At 43.0% G+C, this 20,271-nt stretch overlaps 1 protein-coding gene across 4 annotated transcripts in view; it reads left to right on the top strand.

Annotated features, from left to right (window-relative positions):
* The window catches only part of LOC134215985 (nucleoside diphosphate kinase 7), a 76,489-nt gene that overhangs the window by 25,961 nt on the left and 30,257 nt on the right, over positions 1–20,271 (top strand). The window contains exon 1 of one of the 4 annotated variants that reach the window (XM_062695035.1): positions 3,956–3,986. The exons of 2 other annotated variants lie outside the window; for them this stretch is intronic. In XM_062695035.1, coding sequence (XP_062551019.1) covers positions 3,981–3,986 — 6 coding nt within the window. In that variant the 5' untranslated portion in view covers positions 3,956–3,980. Of the gene's footprint in view, positions 1–3,955; positions 3,987–4,149; positions 4,284–20,271 lie in introns of those variants that run through there. One more of the 4 variants, XM_062695033.1, reaches the window with a different exon arrangement.

Here is a 20,271-nt window from a genome sequence, read left to right on the forward strand (position 1 = left end):
TGAGCAATGGGAAAAATTACAAAAAATCTGTAAAATAAATTACCGAACAGTTCTGCTGTTGAGATTTCGGTAAAATTTACCGAATACGGTGAAATGAGTTAAGTGTGTATGGAAAATGGAAGTGTTTTAGAAGAAAGTAGTGATAAGGAATGAAGTATGAGGTGAAAAGATTATCTCCTGCACTTAGTTTGCACTGATTAGTAGTTTTATAGTGATGAAATTTCGATTTTACTACCACTGAAAAAACGCCATCTCTTGCATTATTCGTTTTGACTGGTACCTTATTGAAGTTGCAAATATTTTATTTTTTGTGAGAATAGGGCAAAGACAAAGGTGCTGTTTGAACGAGATGGCGCCACAACATTTAAAGTAAAATGAATTTCCTTGTATGGACAAATCATCCGTTCTCATCAACTACGCATCGCATCAATATGAAAGCTAGGTCAAAAAGCAACAAATATTTTTTAGATTTTTTGTACCCACGACTTGTTTTGCAGTTCTAAACAATAAAAGAGATTTCATTGTACTTCCATACTAAATTCTAGCTGTATACTTTCGATTGCTTCAAGACTGTTCTCCACCTCGTGTGTGTGGAAGGAACATTGAAAGCTTACGATATCGAACAGCAGATGTCACTAGTGTATATGCAATATTACATTAATACAAACACGCAGCAACACCACCTGTCGCCTGATAATGGAAATATTGCAATTATACCATCAGGTGTAGTGGCTGTTGTTAACATGTTTTGAAAGGGCCTCAAGCGGATTTTTTGGTAGAATGTAACTGACGATCTCCTATTTCCCCGCGTGCTGCGTCTCGTTGGCTAGTCACCGGACAGACAAACAGGGCTATTATATATATGATTGAATTTACTCAAATTTGGGTTATTGGGCTGAGCAACCTCGGTGAGGTGTTTGCATCTTGCTCTGGTTTTGATAGCAATCATGGGAAAGAAAGGGAAAACTACCCAAATTTGGGTAAATTTTTTGTGCGTTATTCTCATCAGTGCGTATATTAAACTCAAACTTTGGGTTGATTTATCTGTCCGTGTACATTTCGAAACTTATACTTTTCGTTAGTTTATGAATGTTATTAGCTTTTTGATATGGGATCATCCATTATAGGTAGCATAATGAAGAGTATAAGTATTTTCGAATGGTTTTTTGCCAACATACACCACCATTTTCCTGTATCCACTGTATCTGATTCTTTGGAGGGGGTGGGAGCGTTACGTAAAAAGCACCGATACCACTGGGTGGCATTATTAATTTTCAGCACCAGATGGCGGTGGGATACAATTAGTACATTTACATTTTAAATACTGGTGCTACCTGGTGGCGAAAGTTATCATCAATGTTATAAGGCTTTGTTGGTCAAAATGGATCAATCAAGGTAACTCATTTTGCCTCACCGCATCAAAACAACGGCGACACTGTATACGCATATTTCTATTCGTGTGTGTTTGACAGAAAATGTCTACGGTGCGCAATCTGCTCATTTCATAGCGGCAGTTTTTGCTTATTGATTGGTCCATTTATCAAATCAAGCTCTATCTGGAATAAGGGCGAATGTCGCAAGAGAGGATTCTCTTCGTCGACTTCCCCTCTTTTAAATAAAAGTGACAAGCATCGGATTACCTTGTGATTTATCACCTCAGAACGATAGAAAACACTGCGAACTTGCATTCTGAGGTGATAATCTGCAAAGAAATCCCCTGCTTGTCACTTTTATTCAAAAGAGGGGAAGTCGACGAAGAGAATTCTGTCTTGCGACATATGCCCTTTTACCAGATAGAGCTTGAAATATGAATGTATCGACTGCTTTGAGCGTGCTTACAGCGGCACACTAGGAGTTAACTTTCTGAAATCAATATGGCGAAAGGCATCTAAGGTTCGATTTCTCAAAATTAAGCACTTTAATCGAAAAAATATTTGGTAGGCGTAGTAGCGGACACCATCCCTCATAACCGATACCAAATAGTTTTTCATGAAAAGTTCCTAATTTTGAGAAAACCAGCGTTAGATGTCTTTCGCAATACAAATTCCTGGCGGTTAACTCTTGCTGGCTATTTTGTACATATACTATAGCGCCTGGATGTGGCTGCGGCGAGTAGAAAATCAGCCACTGCCAATAATTCATTAGGATCTTTTCATGAAAAACTATTTGGTACCGGTTATGTAGGAACCCAACAAACAATGGGATATTGGCAGTGGCTGATTTTCTACCCGCCGCTATCACATCCAGGCGCTATAGTATATGCGCAAAATAGCCAGCAAGAGTTAACCGCCAGAAATTTGTATGGCGAAAGTCATCTAACGCGGGTTTTCTCAAAATAAGAAACTTTGCATGAAAAACTATTTGGTACCGATTATGTAGGAAGGTGTCCGCTACCATGCCTACCAAATATTTTTTTGATGAAAGTGCTTAATTTTGAGAAATCGAACCTTAGATGCCTTTCGCCATACTGATTTCAGAAAGTTAACTCCTAGTGTGCCGCTGTAAGCACGCTCAAAGCAGGCGATTCATTTAAACTGAATAAGCTGGTATTTTAGCTGAAAAAGACTATTTTTGGTCGAATAAGCGATCAATCAGCTTCCAATGTTTGTTGGGAAGGTGTCCGCTACTACGCCTACCAAATATTTTTTCGATTAAGGTGCTTAATTTTGAGAAATCAAACCTTATAGTACGTTCAGATTATGAGCTATATCACTTGATATAGAGCATCTTGACATCAGTGTTTGTACATCTAGTTTTCACTGGAAATAATGCATATGGCATCTCATGTCAAGATTCGCTATATCAAGTTATATAGCTCATAATCTGAACGTACTATTAGATGCTTTTCGCCATACTGATTTCAGAAAGTTAACTCTAGCACCAATAAGGTACCAGTCAAAACGATTAATGCAAGAGATGGCGTTTTTCAATGGTAGTAAACTCGAAATTTCATCACAGTGCAAACTGTCTAAGCAGGAGATAATCTTTTCACCTCATACTTCATTCCTTACCACCAAACGTAAAAAAAATTAATGTTGTTTTTTGCCAAAGCAGGCGTATACATGTATAATAGTACGTTCAGATTATGAGCTATATCACTTGATATAGCGAATCTTGACATGAGATGCCATATGCATTATTTCCAGTGAAAACTAGATGTACAAACACTGATGTCAAGATGCTCTATGTCAAGTGATATAGCTCATAATCTGAACGAAAAAGAAAAAAAACTTATACATCGCATTAGTCACATACATTCCGAAACTTATACTTTTCATTAGTTTATGAAAGTTATTAGCTTTTTGATATGGGATCATTCATTAGGTAGCATAATGAAGAGTATAAGTATTTTCGAATGGTTTTTTGCCAAAACATACGTGTACTTTCTTCTAAAACACCACCAATTTCCTGTATCCACCATTTTCCTGTATCTTTGGAGGGTGGGAGCGTTACGTAATATTTGAACAGACATTTTGTCACCGATACCACTGGGTGGCATTATATTTTCAGCACCAGATGGCGGTGGGATACAATGAATTATTGGCAGTGGCTGATTTTCTACCCGCCGCAGCCACATGCAGGCGCTATAGTATATGAACAAAATAGCCAGCAAGAGTTAACCACCAGAAATTTGTATGGCGAAAGACATCTAACGCTGGTTTTCTCAAAATTAGGAACTTTTAATGAAAAACTATTTGGTACCGGTTATGAGGGATGGTGTCTGCTACTACGCCTACCAAATATTTTTTCGATTAAAGTGCTTAATTTTGAGAAATCGAACCTTAGATGCCTTTCGCCATACTGATTTCAGAAAGTTAACTCCTAGTGTGCCGCTGTAAGCACGCTCAAAGCAGTCGATTCATTAGTACATTAACATTTTAAATGCGACTGCCACCTGGTGGCGAAAGTTATCTTCATCAATGTTATTACGGATGCAATCGGCTTTCATAGCAACCGTTTGTTTTTGTATTTTGGTTGAAATGATGGTAAGTAGTTCTAAATTTATCAAATATATGTGGAAAAAAATTTGTTAAAAAGTATGAACCTTTTTGATAAGATAACTTTATTTGTTTATTCAGTTTTACGTTATCCTGTGGTAAGGACGGCTGATGGGTGCTGGGTAATGCTTTTTCATTTCAGCCGGAAAGGCAATTTTAAACTGCTTGGGACACTTCCCCCACAGTTACGGAACGCTTAACGATGTTCTCAACATTCTACAACTTCTAGCTAGAAAATTTATTTGAAAACCAACTTTTTTGCAGCATAGGATTGCTATGATCGGGGTGAGTTTTTGAAAGTTGTCAGTGATTATGCCGGAAGAACTATAGTTACTACGTCTACCAAATTTTTTTTCGACGATGGTGCTTAATGGATCAATCAAGGTAACTCATTTTGCTCTCACCGCATCAAAACAACGGCGACACTGTATACGCATATTTCTATTCGTGTGTGTTTGACAGAACATGTCTACGGTGGCGCAATCTGCTCATTTCATAGCGGCAGTTTTTGCTTATTGATTGGTCCATTTTGAGAAATCGAACCTTAGATGCCTTTCGCCATACTGATTTCAGAAAGTTAACTCCTGGTGTGCCGATGTGAGCACGCTCAAAGCAGGCGATTCATTGTTTTCCACAAAACTTCAAGAAAACTTGAAAATTTTAAAATATTGCTCATTTGCTGAGAAACTTCTTTAAGGAAATCAGGATTTGCTTGAAATGAATCGCCCACTTTGAGCGTGCTTACAGCGGCACACTAGGAGTTAACTTTCTGAAATCAGTATGGCGAAAGGCATCTAAGGTTCGATTTCTCAAAATCGAAAACCTTCATCGAAAAAATATTTGGTAGGCGTAGTAGCAGACACCTTCCTACATAACCGGTACCAAATAGTTTTTCATGAAAAGTTTCTATTTTCGAGAAAACCCACGTTAGATGTCTTTCACCATACAAATTTCTGGCGGTTAGCTCATGCTGGCTATTTTGCGCATATACTATAGCGCCTGGATGTGGCAGCGGCGAGTAGAAAATCAGCCACTGCCAATAATTCATTCTTCGGTCACCTAAGCATGCTGAAGTCTCCAAGCCAAATAGATCATTATACGTTGACATAATGAATCGACTGCTTTGAGCGTGCTTACAGCGGCACACAAGGAGTTAACTTTCTGAAATCAGTATGGCGAAAGGCATCTAAGGTACGATTTCTCAAAATTAAGCACTTTAATCGAAAAAATATTTGGTATGCGTAGTAGCGGACACCATCCCTCATAACTGGTACCAAATAGTTTTTCATGAAAAGTTCCTAATTTTGAGAAAACCAGCGTTAGATGTCTTTCGCCATACAAATTTCTGGCGGTTAACTCTTGCTGGCTATTTTGTGCATATACTATAGCGCCTGGATGTGGCTGTGGCGAGTAGAAAATCAGCCACTGCCAATAATGAATGAATCGACTGCTTTGAGCGTGCTTACAGCGGCACACTAGGAGTTAACTTTCTGAAATCAGTATGGCGAAAGGCATCTAAGGTTCGATTTCTCCAAATTAAGCACTTTAATCGAAAAAATATTTGGTAGGCGTAGTAGCGGACACCATCCCTCATAACCGGTACCAAATAGTTTTTCATGAAAAGTTCCTAATTTTGAGAAAACCAGCGTTAGATGTCTTTCGCCATACAAATTTCTGGCGGTTAACTCTTGCTGGCTATTTTCGCATATACGATAGCGCCTGGAAGTGGAAGCGGCGAGTAGCAAATCAGCCACTGCCAATAATTCATTATTGGCAGTGGCTGATTTTCTACTCGCCGCAGCTACATCCAGGCGCTATAGTATATGCACAAAATAGCCAGCAAGAGTTAACCGCCAGAAATTTGTATGGCGAAAGACATCTAACGCTGGTTTTCTCAAAATTAGGAACTTTTCATGAAAAACTATTTGGTATCGGTTATGAGGGATGGTGTCCGCTACTACGCCTACCAAATATTTTTTCGATTAAAGTGCTTAATTTTGAGAAATCGAACCTTAGATGCCTTTCGCCATACTGATTTCAGGAAGTTAACTCCTAGTGTGCCGCTGTAAGCACGCTCAAAGCAGTCGATTCATTCATTTAAAAAGTTTGCCAAATGAATTATTGGCAGTGGCTGATTTTCTACCCGCCGCTTCCACATCCAGGCGCTATCGTATATGCCCAAATAGCCAGCAAGAGTTACAAAGGTTTAGTTTCATGTTTTTGAAAAATAGTCATGTTCAGATAAATACAAAAAAAATCTGTTGATGATCACAATCCTATTACGATCTGTATTTTTTTTAACTACACAGAAAACAATATATTATGTATCTGATTCTCTCAAGTAACACCGCAAACATCATTATTAACGAAGGTTTAATAATAATGTTGAATAAAGGTCGGGAAACTGAAATACAAAACATGTTATGTTCAAGGAAAGATATGAAAAGGTTTTTGCAAACACACAGCTTCACACACACACAGTTTCATACTACATTCTCACAACTTTGCTGATGTCATGTCGATTTTTGACATTTGTTTGGTTTTTGAGATGTTTCGTTTTACATTCTCACAACATAAAACATGTCTACAGGAAGATTATACGAACAAGGTCATAACATGTTCATTTTTTGACATTTGCTTCGTCAGAATATGTACCCCAATCATAGAAGTTTAACGTAATTTCAACATTATCATTATCTTAAAGATCAATGTTATGAACGTTCTTCATCGACCCTGTTGTTTATCGACAACTCGCCATATTGTTTTTCTTTTGCAGATTCGTTTACATTTATCATCAGACTAAGGCCGGAGTGGCCTGTGCTGCATATAAAAGACTTCTCCATTCACCGAGCTGAAGCTGCAAGCCGAGCCATGGCTGCACTTCGCCAACCACGCAGTCTGCAGAGGGTCCGCAAGTCGTCCTCCACCTGATCGATCCACCTTGCCCGTTGTGCACCTCGCCTTCTTGTTCCCGTCGGATCGTTGTCGAGAACCATTTTCACCGGATTACTGTCCGACATTCTGGCTACGTGCCCGGCCCACCGCAGTCTTCCGATTTTCGCGGTGTGAACGATGGATGGTTCTCCCAACAGCTGATGCAACTCGTGGTTCATTCGCCTCCTCCACGTACCGTCCGCCATCTGCACCCCACCATAGATGGTACGCAACAATCGTCCAGGTCTCGTGTCCGTAGAGAACTACCGGTCTTATAAGCGTTTTGTAGATAGTCAGTTTGGTACGGCGGCGAACTCTATTCGATCGGAGCGTCTTGCGGAGTCCAAAGTACGTACGATTTCCAGCCACTATGCGTCTCCGAATTTCTCTGCTGGTATCGTTATCGGCGGTCACCAGTGAGCCCAAGTACACGAATTCTTCAACCACCTCGATTTCGTCACCACCGATAGAAACTCGTGGTGGGTGGCTCACATTGACCTCTCTTGAGTCTCTTCCTATCATGTACTTCGTCTTCGACGTGTTGATGACTAGTCCAATCCGTTTAGCTTCGCTTTGCAGTCTGATGTAGGCTTCCTCCATCCTCTCAAAGTTACGTGCCATGATATCAATGTCGTCGGCGAAACCAAATAACTGGACGGACTTCGTGAAAATCGTACCACTCGTGTCAATCCCTGCCCTTCGTATTACTCCTTCCAAAGCGATGTTGAATAGCAGACACGAAAGACCATCACCTTGCCGTAACCCTCTACGCGTTTCGAAGGGACTCGAGAATGCCCCTGAAACCCGAACTACGCACATCACCCGATCCATCGTCGCCTTGATCAATCGTATCAGTTTATCCGGAAATCCGTTTTCGTGCATTAGCTGCCATAGCTGGTCCCGATCGATTGTATCATATGCGGCTTTGAAGTCGATAAATAGATGATGTGTGGGCACGTTGTATTCGCGGCATTTCTGCAATACCTGACGTATGGCGAACACCTGGTCTGTGGTAGAGCGTTCACCCATAAATCCCGCCTGGTACTGCCCCACGAACTCTCTTGCAATTGGTGTTAGTCGGCGGCATAAAATTTGGTACCTTGGTACCTTGTAGGCGTCGTTCAGCAATGTGATTGCGTGGTAGTTGCTACATTCCAGCTTATCGCCCTTTTTGAAGATGGGACACACCACACCTTCCATCCACTCCTGCGGCAGAACCTCATCCTCCCAAACCTTGGTAATCACCCAGTGCAGCGCTTTAGCCAGTGCTTCACCACCGTGTTTAAGGTCTGAGGGAAGGGTTTTCCGTTAAAAAAGCACGTGGTAGCACTCTCTGAGAGAGAAAATGAATCGCCTGCTTTGAGCGTGCTTACAGCGGCACACTAGGAGTTAACTTTCTGAAATCAGTATGGCGAAAGGCATCTAAGGTTCGATTTCTCAAAATTAAGCACCTTAATCGAAAAAATATTTGGTAGGCGTAGTAGCGGACACCATCCTTCATAATCGGTACCAAATAGTTTTTCATGAAAAGTTTCTTATTTAGAGAAAACCCGCGTTAGATGTCTTTCGCCATACAAATTTCTGGCGGTTAACTCTTGCTGGCTATTTTGCGCATATACTATAGCGCCTGGATGTGACAGCGGCGGGTAGAAAATCAGCCACTGCCAATAATTCATTTGCCGTAAACGGAGAACAAAAGGAATGAATCGCCTGCTTTGAGCGTGCTTACAGCGGCACACTAGGAGTTAACTTTCTGAAATCAGTATGGCGAAAGGCATCTAAGGTACGATTTCTCAAAATTAAGCACCTTCATCGAAAAAATATTTGGTAGGCGTAGTAGCGGACACCTTCCTACATAACCGGTACCAAATAGTTTTTCATGAAAAGTTCCTAATTTTGAGAAAACCCGCGTTAGATGTCTTTCGCCATACAAATTTCTGGGGGTTAACTCATGCTGGCTATTTGCGCATATACGATAGCGCCTGGATGTGACAGCGGCGAGTAGAAAATCAGCCACTGCCAATAATTCATTGGCAACAATGGGGAAGAAATTTATCACTCATGCAGTGGTTCGGCGAGAGAACAGCAGCAGCGCCGACCAATCACGCAAAGAGGAAATCAAAATAAACAAACTCCAGCTGGTTTTGGAAAATGAAAACATGAGTCGTTTCTAGAACAACATAAGAAAATATCGTAGGAGGATTTCTGTACAAGGTTTCCACACAAGCTTTGATAAGTATTTGGGTGATAACAGTGGTGCTGGTGTAAGTAAGACAAATAAGACAAATAAGACAAATAAGACAAATAAGACAAACAAGACAAATAAGACAAATAAGACAAATAAGGCAAATAATACAAATTAAACAAATAAGACAAATAAGATAGATAAGACTAAGAAGAAAAATAAAGTAAGTTCCTCCAGGAGTTCCTTCGGAAGTTCCTCCGGAATTTCCTCCAGCAATTCCTTCGAAAGTTCTTCCAGGAATTGTCTACGAAAGTTCCTCCAAGAAATCTTTCAGAAGTTCCTCCAGAAATTCTTTCAGAAGTTCCTCCAGGAATTCCTTACGAAGTTCCTCCAGGAATTCCTTCCGAAGTTACTCCAGGAATTCTTTCAGGAGTTCCTCCAGGAATTCTTTCAGAAGTTATTCCAGGAGCTCCTTCAGAAGTTCCTTCAGGGATTCCTTCGGAAGTTCCTCCAGGAATTCCTTAGGAAGTTCCTCCAGCAATTCCTCCGGAAGTTCCTCCAGGAATTCCTCTGGAAGTTCCTCCAGGAATTCCTCCTGAAGTTCCTCCAGGAATTCCTCCGGAAGTTCCTCCAGGAATTCCTCCGGAAGTTCCTCCAGGAATTCCTCCGGAAGTTCCTCCAGGAATTCCTCCGGAAGTTCCTCCAGGAATTCCTCCGGAAGTTCCTCCAGGAATTCATCCGGAAGTTCCTCCGGAAGTTCCTCCAGGAATTCCTTCGGAAGTTCCTCCAGGAATTCCTTCGGAAGTTCCTCCAGGACTTCCTCCGGAAGTTCCTCCAGGAATTCCTTCGGAAGTTCCTCCAGGAATTCCTTCGGAAGTTCCTCCAGGAATTCCTCCGGAAGTTCCTTCAGGAATTCCTCCGGAAGTTCCTCCAGGAATTCCTCCGGAAGTTCCTCCAGGAATTCCTCCGGAAGTTCCTCCAGGAATTCCTCCGGAAGTTCCTCCAGGAATTCCTCCGGAAGTTCCCCCAGGAATTCCTCCGGAAGTTCCTCCAGGAATTCCTCCGGAAGTTCCTCCAGGAATTCCTCCGGAAGTTCCTCCAGGAATTCCTCCGGAAGTTCCTCCAGGAATTCCTCCGGAAGTTCCTCCAGGAATTCCTCCGAAGTTCCTCCAGGAATTCCTCCGGAAGTTCCTCCAGGAATTCCTCCGGAAGTTCCTCCAGGAATTCCTCCGGAAGTTCCTCCAGGAATTCCTCCGGAAGTTCCTCCAGGAATTCCTCCGGAAGTTCCTCCAGGAATTCCTCCGGAAGTTCCTCCAGGAATTCCTCCGGAAGTTCCTCCAGGAATTCCTCCGGAAGTTCCTCCAGGAATTCCTCCGGAAGTTCCTCCAGGAATTCCTCCGGAAGTTCCTCCAGGAATTCCTCCGGAAGTTCCTCCAGGAATTCCTCCGGAAGTTCCTCCAGGAATTCCTCCGGAAGTTCCATCAGGAATTCCTCCGAAAGTTCCTCCAGGAATTCCTCCGGAAGTTCCTCCAGGAATTCCTCCGAAAGTTCCTCCAGGAATTCCTCCGGAAGTTCCTCCAGGAATTCCTCCGGAAGTTCCTCCGGGAATTCCTCCGGAAGTTCCTCCGGGAATTCCTCCGGAAGTTCTTCCGGGAATTCCTCCGGAAGTTCTTCCGGGAATTCCTCCGGAAGTTCTTCCGGGAATTCCTCCGGAAGTTCTTCCGGGAATTCCTCCGGAAGTTCCTCCGGGAATTCCTCCGGAAGTTCCTCCGGGAATTCCTCCGGGAATTCCTCCGGAAGTTCCTCCGGGAATTCCTCCGGAAGTTCCTCCAGGAGTTAATCCGGAAGTTCCTCAGGAATTTATCCGGAAGTTCCTCCAGGAAATTCCTCGGAAGTTCCTCGGAATTCCTCCGGAAGTTCTCCGAATTCCTCCGGAAGTTCCTCTGGAATTCCTCCGGAAGTTCCTCCGGGAATTCCTCCGGAAGTTCCTCCGGGAATTCCTCCGGAAGTTCCTCTGGAAATTCCCCCGGAAGTTCCTCCGGGAATTCCTCCGGAAGATCCTCCAGGAATTCGTCCGGAAGTTCCTCCAGGAATTCCTCGGAAGTTCCTCCAGGAATTCCTCCGGAAGTTCCTCCGAATTCCTCCGGAAGTTCCTCCAGGAATTCCTCGGAAGTTCCTCCGAATTCCTCCGGAAGTTCTCCAGGAATTCCTCGGAAGTTCCTCGGGAATTCCTCCGGAAGTTCCTCCGGGAATTCCTCCGGAAGTTCCTCCAGGAATTCCTCCGGAAGTTCCTCCGGGAATTCCTCCGGAAGTTCCTCCGGGAATTCCTCCGGAAGTTCCTCCGGGAATTCCTCCGGGAATTCCTCCGGAAGTTCCTCCGGGAATTCCTCCGGAAGATCCTCCAGGAATTCCTCTGGAAGTTCCTCCAGGAATTCCTCCGGAAGTGCCTTCGGCAGGAATTCCCGAAGGAATTTCTGGAGGAATTCCCGAAGGAATTTCTGGAGGAATTCCCGAAGGAATTTCTGGAGGAATTCCCGAAGGAATTTCTGGAGGAATTCCCGAAGGAATTTCTGGAGGAATTCCCGAAGGAATTTCTGGAGGAATTCCCGAAGGAACTTCCGGAGGAATTCCCGAAAGAACTTCCGGAGGAATTGTCGAAGGAACTTCCGGAGGAATTCCCGAAGGAACTTCCGGAGGAATTCCCGAAGGAACTTCCGGAGGAATTCCCGAAGGAACTTCCGGAGGAATTGTCGAAGGAACTTCCGGAGGAATTGTCGAAGGAACTTCCGGAGGAATTCCCGAAGGAACTTCCGGAGGAATTCCCAAGGAACTTCCGGAGGAATTCGAAGGAACTTCCGGAGGAATTTCGAAGGAACTTCCGGAGGAATTCGGGAACTTCCGGAGGAATTCTGAAGAACTCGGAGGAATTCGAAGGAACTTCCGGAGGAATTCGAAGGAACTTCCGGAGGAATTCCCGAAGGAACTTCCGGAGGAATTCCTGAAGGAACTTCGGAGGAATTCCTGAAGGAACTTCGGAGGAATTCCCGAAGGAACTTCAGGAGGAATTCCCGAAGGAATTTCCGGAGGAATTTCTTGAAGGAACTTCCGGAGGAATTCCTGAAGGAACTTCCGGAGGAATTCCCGAAGGAACTTCCAGAGGAATTCCGAAGGAACTTCCGGAGGAATTTCCGAAGGAACTTCCGGAAGAATTCCCGAAGGAACTTCCGGAGGAATTCCCGAAGGAACTTCCGGAGGAATTCCCGAAGGAACTTCCGGAGGAATTCCCATAGGAACCCCTGAAGGAACTTCCGAAGTAACTCCTGGAAGAACTTCCGAAGGAATTCCTGGAAGAACTTCCGAAGGAATTCCTGGATGAACTTCCGAATGAAGTCCTGGAAAAACTTCCGGGGAATTCCTTGAGGAACTTCCGAAGGAATTCCTGGAGGAACTTCCGAAGGAATTCCTGGAGGAACTTCCAAAGGAACTCTTGTCGGATTTTTCGAAGGAATTACTGGAGGAACTTCCGGAGTAATTCCTGAAGGAACTGCAGAAGAAATTCATGGAGGAGCTTCTGGAGGATTTCCTAGAGGAACTTCTGGAGGATTTCCTGGAGGAATTTACGGAGGAACTTCCGGAGGAATTCCCGGAGGTACTTCCGGAGGGACTTCCGTAGGAATTTGTCTTGATTATCTTATTTGTACTGTTTGTCTCAGTTGCTTTATTTGTCTCTTCTATTTTGCTTATTTGTTCTATTTGTCTTATTTGTTTTATTTATTTTCGATTATTTATCTCATCAAATTCCAATATTTGATTTCAATTTATATATTTGGTATCCTCGTGTTCACAAATAGGAATACGCTTTTTTCTAGTGTCACGCTAGATACAAAGTTGACGGACTTTCTACCGCTTTCATCGCTCTTTCCTGCCGTGCGCCACAAGAAAATGTGCTGTTGGCTGCTCTCCCGAAATGGTAACTTTTGTATGGAATTTATAAAACTTGGTTGAAGTAAAAAGAGCTTCCTTCAAAATTTATTGCGGTGACATATATTTTCTTTACATCAAAATGATCGTTGGAAAAATTCAAAACTTTTGTCAGTTGGGTTTTGCGAAATTCGGTTCCTTTGTGCCTCAAATCATCGGAGAGAGGTACTGAGAAGCGAAAATTTCAGTTCTACAATAGTTCAGTATTTAGAGCTTAATTCAAATTTGGGAAATAGTAGGTCCATGAAATTTTGTAGGAACATTCCTTGATAAATTTCAAAGAGATTGTCAGTTGGGATAAGCGAAATTCGTTCCCAATTCCGAGTTATAGACATTTTAGTACGAAAATAGCGCTCTACCGCGAGAGAGCTTCCCTCAGACCTTAAACAGCTCTCCTGGTAGTTGGTCAACTCCAGGGGCTTTGTTGTTTTTCAGCCGGCCGATCTCCTCCTGGATTTCCTGGAGATTCGGAGCCGGAAGTCGCATGTCCTGCGTGCGTGCTCCTAGGTTCATTACCATACTGCCACCGTTGTCTGCCATATCGTCATTCAGGTGCTCTTCGTAGTACTGCCGCCACCTTTGGATCACCTCACGCTCGTTCGTAAGAAGGTTCCCGTTTATGTCCTTACACATATCGGGCTGCGGCACGTGGCCCTTACGTGAACGGTTCAACTTCTCATAGAACTTTCGTGCTGGCGCCTTTTCCTCCGGAAAATCGAGTTTTGTCTGTTCCGCGCCCGTTTGTATCGTGCCTCGTTCGCGCTCGTGCGGTGTTGCAGCAATCTCGCCCATGCTGCATTCTTCTCCTCAACTAACTGCTCACATTCGCCGTCATACCAGTCGTTTCTCTGATCCGGAGCCACCGTGCCTAGTGCAGCGGTTGCGGTGCTTCCAATGGCGGGTCGAATATCTCTCCAGCCATCTTCAAGAGATGCTGCGCCTAGCTGCTCTTCCGTTGTGAGTGCCACTTCCAGCTGCTGCGCGTAGTCTTGGGCTAGTCTACCGTCTTGTAACCGCCCAATGTTAAGCCGCGGCGGACGACTCCGACGCGTGTTGATCACCGTCGAGAGTTTTGAGCGCAGATATACTGCGACGAGGTAATGGTCGGATTCAATATTCGCACTGCGGTAAGTGCGTACGTTCGTGATGTCGGAGAAGAATTTACCGTCGATTAGAACGTGGTCGATTTGGTTTTCCGTTACTTGATTAGGTGATTTCCATGTGGCCTTGTGGATATTCTTGCGGGGGTAGAAAGTGCTTCGGACTACCATTCCGCGGGAGGCTGCAAAGTTTATGCATCGTTGGCCGTTGTCGTTCGATACGGCATGCAGACTATCCGGTCCGATGACCGGTTTATACATTTCCTCCCTTCCTACCTGAGCGTTCATGTCACCGATGACGATGACGTTCCGCAGTGGGCATCCATCGTATGTCTGCTCCAGCTGCGCATAGAACGCTTCTTTCTCGTCGTCGGATCTCCCTTCGTGTGGGCAGTGCACGTTGATGATGCTATAGTTGAAGAAACGGCCTTTTATCCTCAGCTTGCACATCCGTGCGTTGATTGGCTGCCACCCAATCACGCGTTGGCGCCAGCACTATGAAGCCGGTTCCCAGCTCGTTGGTGGTGCCACAGCTTTGGTAGAAGGTAGCCGCTCGATGCCCGCTTTTCCACACTTTCTGTCCTGTCCAGCAGATTTCCTGCAGCGCTACGACATCGAAGTTACGGGGATGTAATTAATCGTAGATTATCCTGTCGCAACCTGCGAAGCCTAGCGACTTGCAGTTCCATGTTCCAAGCTTCCAATCGTGATCCTTTATTCGTCGCCTAGGTCGTTGCCGATTGTATCGAGTCGTATTATCTTCTATGTCGTTCGTAATCGTTGTTTTTAAAGGCGGCTTATTGGGCCTGCGCAAACCTCCTGTCTCGTCGGAGGGCCGTCGTGTCAGGGCTGTTTAGCGTCCCACCTAACACCAGGACTTGGGCTTGTGCGCTTTGAGCGGCACACGGTCGCTTTGGCGGAGCCTACTTGCGGATACATGCAGCTTTTTATAGAGGTTTAACAGGGCCCACTGTCAAACCCCACCACATCCTAGGCAGGCGCCACAACTCGCAGATGGCCTGGGGAGGGATCGTCAAGCCCTTGGACATAGTCCCTGCTGCCCCTTGAGATTGCCCCATGATTCGTTTACATATCAATTTCAAAATTATGTTTTGGCATAGTTATATTTTTCTTCAATCAAAGGAGCATGAATGAATGAATCGCCTGCTTTGAGCGTGCTTACAGCGGCACACTAGGAGTTAACTTTCGGAAATCAGTATGGCGAAAGGCATCTAATGCTTAATATCTCGAAAATAAGCACCTAGAGATGTCGTAAAATCCCGATTAATCGATTAGTTACTAATCGATTACTCTTGATTCTTGTCGAATATTGAATCGATTAATCATTGTATAGTAATCGACTCAAAATTAATCGATTATCACAACGATGAATCGATTAATCGAAATAATCAATTAATTGTCGACATCCTTATGATGTCGTAAAATTCTGATTCATCGATTAGTAACTAATCGATTACTCACGATTCATCTCGATTATTGAATCGATTAATCGTTGGGTAATAATCGATTCAAAATTAATCGATTATCACAACGATGAATCGATTAATCGAAGTAATCGATTAATTTGCGACATCTCTATAAGCACCTTAATCGAAAAAATATTTGGTAGGCGTAGTAGCGGACATCATCCTACATAACCGGTACCAAATAACTTTTCATGAAAAGTTCCTAATTTTGAGAAAACCAGCGTTAAATGTCTTTCGCCATACAAATTTTTGGCGGTTAACTCTTGCTGGCTATTTTGTGCATATACTATAGCGCCTGGATGTGGCTGCGGCGGGTAGAAAATCAGCCACTGCCAATAATTCATTTTGAGAAATCGAACCTTAGATGCCTTTCGCCATACTGTTTTCAGAAAGTTAACTCCTCGTGTGCCGCTGTAAGCACGCTCAAAGCAGGCGATTCATTAGGAACTTTCCATGAAAAACTATTTGGTACCGTTTATGAAGGATTGTGTCCGCTACTACGCGTACCAAATATTTTTTCGATTAAGGTCTGAGGGAAGGGTTTTCTGTTAACCCTTATGCGGCCGACGGGGTAACCGTGTTCCTTTTTCAATTTCATGTAGTGATATTTTAATGAATTTTTATAGCTGAAAGCTGAAACTCGGTGACATCTAAGAACTACATAAAATGTAGCATCTGTGAGAAAATCACGTTGATACAGTGAGGAGGGACGTAGGGAGGGGCATCTGATTTTTTTTACCACGTGGATGGCCGACAGGGTACCCGTGTTCCCATAAATTGATATTTTTATAACTTTAACAATTTTCAACCGATTTGGATAATTTTGACAGTTTTGGAAACAGAAACTCATACTTTTTGCCCATTGTCAAGGTTTACAGCTTTTGTCCATGGTTATACAAGAAATCTTTGATGTAAGGCTTAAGAGTCTACACACGTAACCGAAGCACTATCAACCAGTTTCAAATATATTACATGCTCATTGCGCTTCTTAGAATAGTCGGTGTTCACAATATATATTCTAGGTCTCCAAAAACCCCTGGAGTAAGGCCTCAGTCATCCAAAAAATCCCTGGAACAAGATCTTATGGTCTGCTAACATAACCAAAGGTCTATCGTGCAAATTCAAAAACGGCACATGCTCTTTATGGTGCTTAGCATTTAATGCTTTCACAGTATATGTTCCGGGTCATCCGATGACCTTTTCTTAAAACATGTTTGCATTCCAAGTAGTTCTTGTTGCTGTCATTGATTCCAGGTAGTCTACGAACTCCATACAGTCAAGATCTTCGGATCTATCTCCGTAATGGAGACAGTTAACGAAGACTAAACAAGTTGCGTGAACCTTTCTTGGTATATGTTTGTATTCCAAGTAGTTCTTGTTGTTGTCGTGGGCTCCAGGTAGTCTACGAACTCCATAGAGTCAAGATCTGTGGATCAACCTCAGTAACGGAGGCAGTTATTGAAGAATAAACAAGTTGTGTGACCCCTTCTTGGTATTTGTTTGTATTCCAAGTAACTCTTGTTGTTGTCATTGGTTCCAGGTAGTCTACAAACTCCATAAATTCAAGGTCTGTGGATCAACCTCCGTAATGCAGGCAGTTATTGAAGAATAAACAAGTTGTGTGACCCCTTCTTGATATATATCTGTGTTTCATGTAGTTCTTGTTGTTGTCGTGAGTTCCAGGTAGTTAACGAACTCCATACAGTCAAGGTCTTCGGATCAATCTCCGTGATGGAGGCATTTATCGGAGAATAAATAAGTTGCATGACCCCTTCTTGGTATATGTTTGTATTCCAAGTAGTTCCTGTTGTTGTCGTGAGTTCCAGGTAGTCTATGAACTCCACACAGTCAAGGTCTTCGAATCAATCTCGGTAATGGAAGCAGTTATCGAAGAATAAACAAGTTTTGTGACCCCTTCTTGGCATATGTTTGTATTCCAAGTAGTTCTTGTTGTTGTCGTGGGCTCTAGGTAGTCTACGAACTCCATAGATTCAAGGTCGGTGGATCAACCTCCGTAATGGAGGCAGTTATTGAAGAATAAACAAGTTTTGTGACCCCTTCTTGGCATATGTTTGATTTCATGTAGTTCTTGTTGTTGTCGTAAGTTCCAGGTAGTCTACGAACTCCATACAGTCAAGGTCTTCGGAACAATCTCCGTAATGGAGGCGTTTATCGAAGAATAAACAAGTTGCGTGAACCCTTCTTGGTATATGTTTGTATTCCATGTAGTTCTTGTTGTTGTCGTGAGTTTCAGGTAGTCTACAAACTCCATACAGTCATGGTATGGGGTTCGACCTTGGTAACGGAAGCAGTTATTGAGAATAAACAAGTTGTGTGACGCCTTCATGGTATTTGTTTGTATTCTAAGTAGTTTTTGTTGTTGTCATTGGTTCCAGGTAGTCTACGAACTCCATAGAGTCAAGGTCTGTGAATCAATCTTCGTAATGGAGGCAGTTATTGAAGAATAAACAAGTTTTGTGACCTCTTCTTGGTATATGTTTGTATTCCAAGTAGTTCTTGTTGTCGTTGGCTCCAGGTAGTCTACGAAATCCATAGATTCAAGGTCTGTGGATCAACCTCCGTAATGGAGGCAGTTATTGAATAATAAACAAGTTGTGTGACCCCTTCTTGGTATATGTTTGTATTCCAAGTAGTTCTTGTTGTTGTTGTGGGCTCCAGGTAGTCTACGAACTCCATAGAGTCAAGGTCGGTGAATCAACCTCCGTAACGGATTACCTTTGAATGTACTGAACTCGAAAGGCGATCTCTCTTCGCTTATGTAGTCGGGTTGGGATCTGACGACCAACTGGCACAATCTCACACAACCATACTTCATCGAGCGCCATTGGTGATGAAGCAAGTGTGTAGGAGCCAGATAATACTAAATACTCATCCTACTTGGTTGGCATTGTACAAAAACATATATTAGAGAGTTAGTTCTGAGCATGTATTGCGAGAGTTCGGCTACATGCCCGGTGCTGTGAATTTGGTTTCATCAGTACCCGCTAAGCTGCGGAGGACGACGGAGGTCCTTCGTAGCTTAGTAGGGCATACACCTGTCTAGCGTACTGGTTTCGTGGTTTATGTTTGTATTTTAAGTAGTTATTTTCATTGTCGGGGGCTCCGAATGAAGGCAAGGCAAAATACGTGAATAGAATCCGTATTTTTTTGTCGAAGAGACTTACAAACTTATTAACAGGTACTCATAAATGATTCATAATAAGCTACAGGCAGTGAAAGTTATTTCATGAAAATCTTTGTTGTTTGCTGCAAATTGGGTCGAAAACGTGATAAAATCTGGTTAGGCAAAATCAGGGGTAGACCAAATCTGGGAGTGACGAAATCGGGTCAACCTCATCTGAGTGAATGTACGCATTCATAGTACAGTAGCCGTTCGATAACTGCAAAATGTTTACTTTTTAGTTATCGAATGCCGTCGATAACTGCAACGCACTCTATACGTCAAACGGTTGTCAATCGACGTCAGATGCAATAACAGTGCATCTAAATGTGCAGCGCAATGCAGCTGTCATTTATTCTGACATCGGTTTGAAGTTTAGCGGTCCGATAACTGCAAAACTGTTGCAACTATCGAATTGCAGTTAAAAAGCATTGCAGTTATCGAACGTCTGCTGTAGTTTTTGTTTTTGCCATGGTACTAGGTAGTCTATGAACTCCGTAATCTATCGTAACTACATGTTGCAAATAGGCTCCACCTCTTGCGCTTTTTCAGTTGCTATGTAATAAGATTCATAATTACATAATCTGAATTTTTTTTCCTAATTTGTTGCATGGGAGATTATTGTTCTCAGTTGAAACAAGTTGTGCTATTTGGGATATAGGAATGATCTGCAGATCAACCCACGAACGGAAGGCTATTGGTATATGTTTGCATTTCAAGTAGTTCAAGTTGTTGTCATTAGCTCTGGGCAGTTATTGAAGAATAAACAAGATGTGAAACCTCATCTTGATATATTAGCATTCCAAGTAGTTATTGTTGTCTTGTTGTTGTTGGTTCCAGGTAGTATACAAACTTCATTCATATCACTAATATGAAGTTGTTTATTCTTTGGAAATGCAAAATGTAAATAAATTGGGACGATACGACTTCACGCCGAGAACGTGAGGGAAAAAAACGGGCTAATATCGCAAAGATCATGTACCATATTAAAATTAGATTAAGGACACTCCTTACGGAATCCAAGTTTCAAAGTGCTCGCGTTTTCGGCGGCACACCAGTCGATACGGTGGCGGCGCACAACTGTCATTTTTGTTGATTTAGCTTTGCCGCGTCGCAGCATGCGTGAAATAATAAAAATGACAGTTGTGCGTTGCTTCCGTATCGAGTGGTGTGCCCCCGAGAACGCGAGCACTTTGAAACTTGGATTCCGTAAGGAGTGACCTTTAGACCCTCTAGATATTCGTGTAAGCCTAGAAGTCTTACTCCATAAATAAAGGCATGTCCCAAATTTAAAACAGGCTGATATATCTCTGGTGTAGATCCTAATGCCTTACTTCAGGGTTTTATTGGATGACCATGAACATTTGAAATGGGTGCATTCTATTCTACGTACCATAAAGGGCAT

Source organism: Armigeres subalbatus, chromosome 2 (genome assembly GCF_024139115.2).
Source record: "Armigeres subalbatus isolate Guangzhou_Male chromosome 2, GZ_Asu_2, whole genome shotgun sequence".
NCBI classification, from domain to species: domain Eukaryota; kingdom Metazoa; phylum Arthropoda; class Insecta; order Diptera; family Culicidae; genus Armigeres; species Armigeres subalbatus.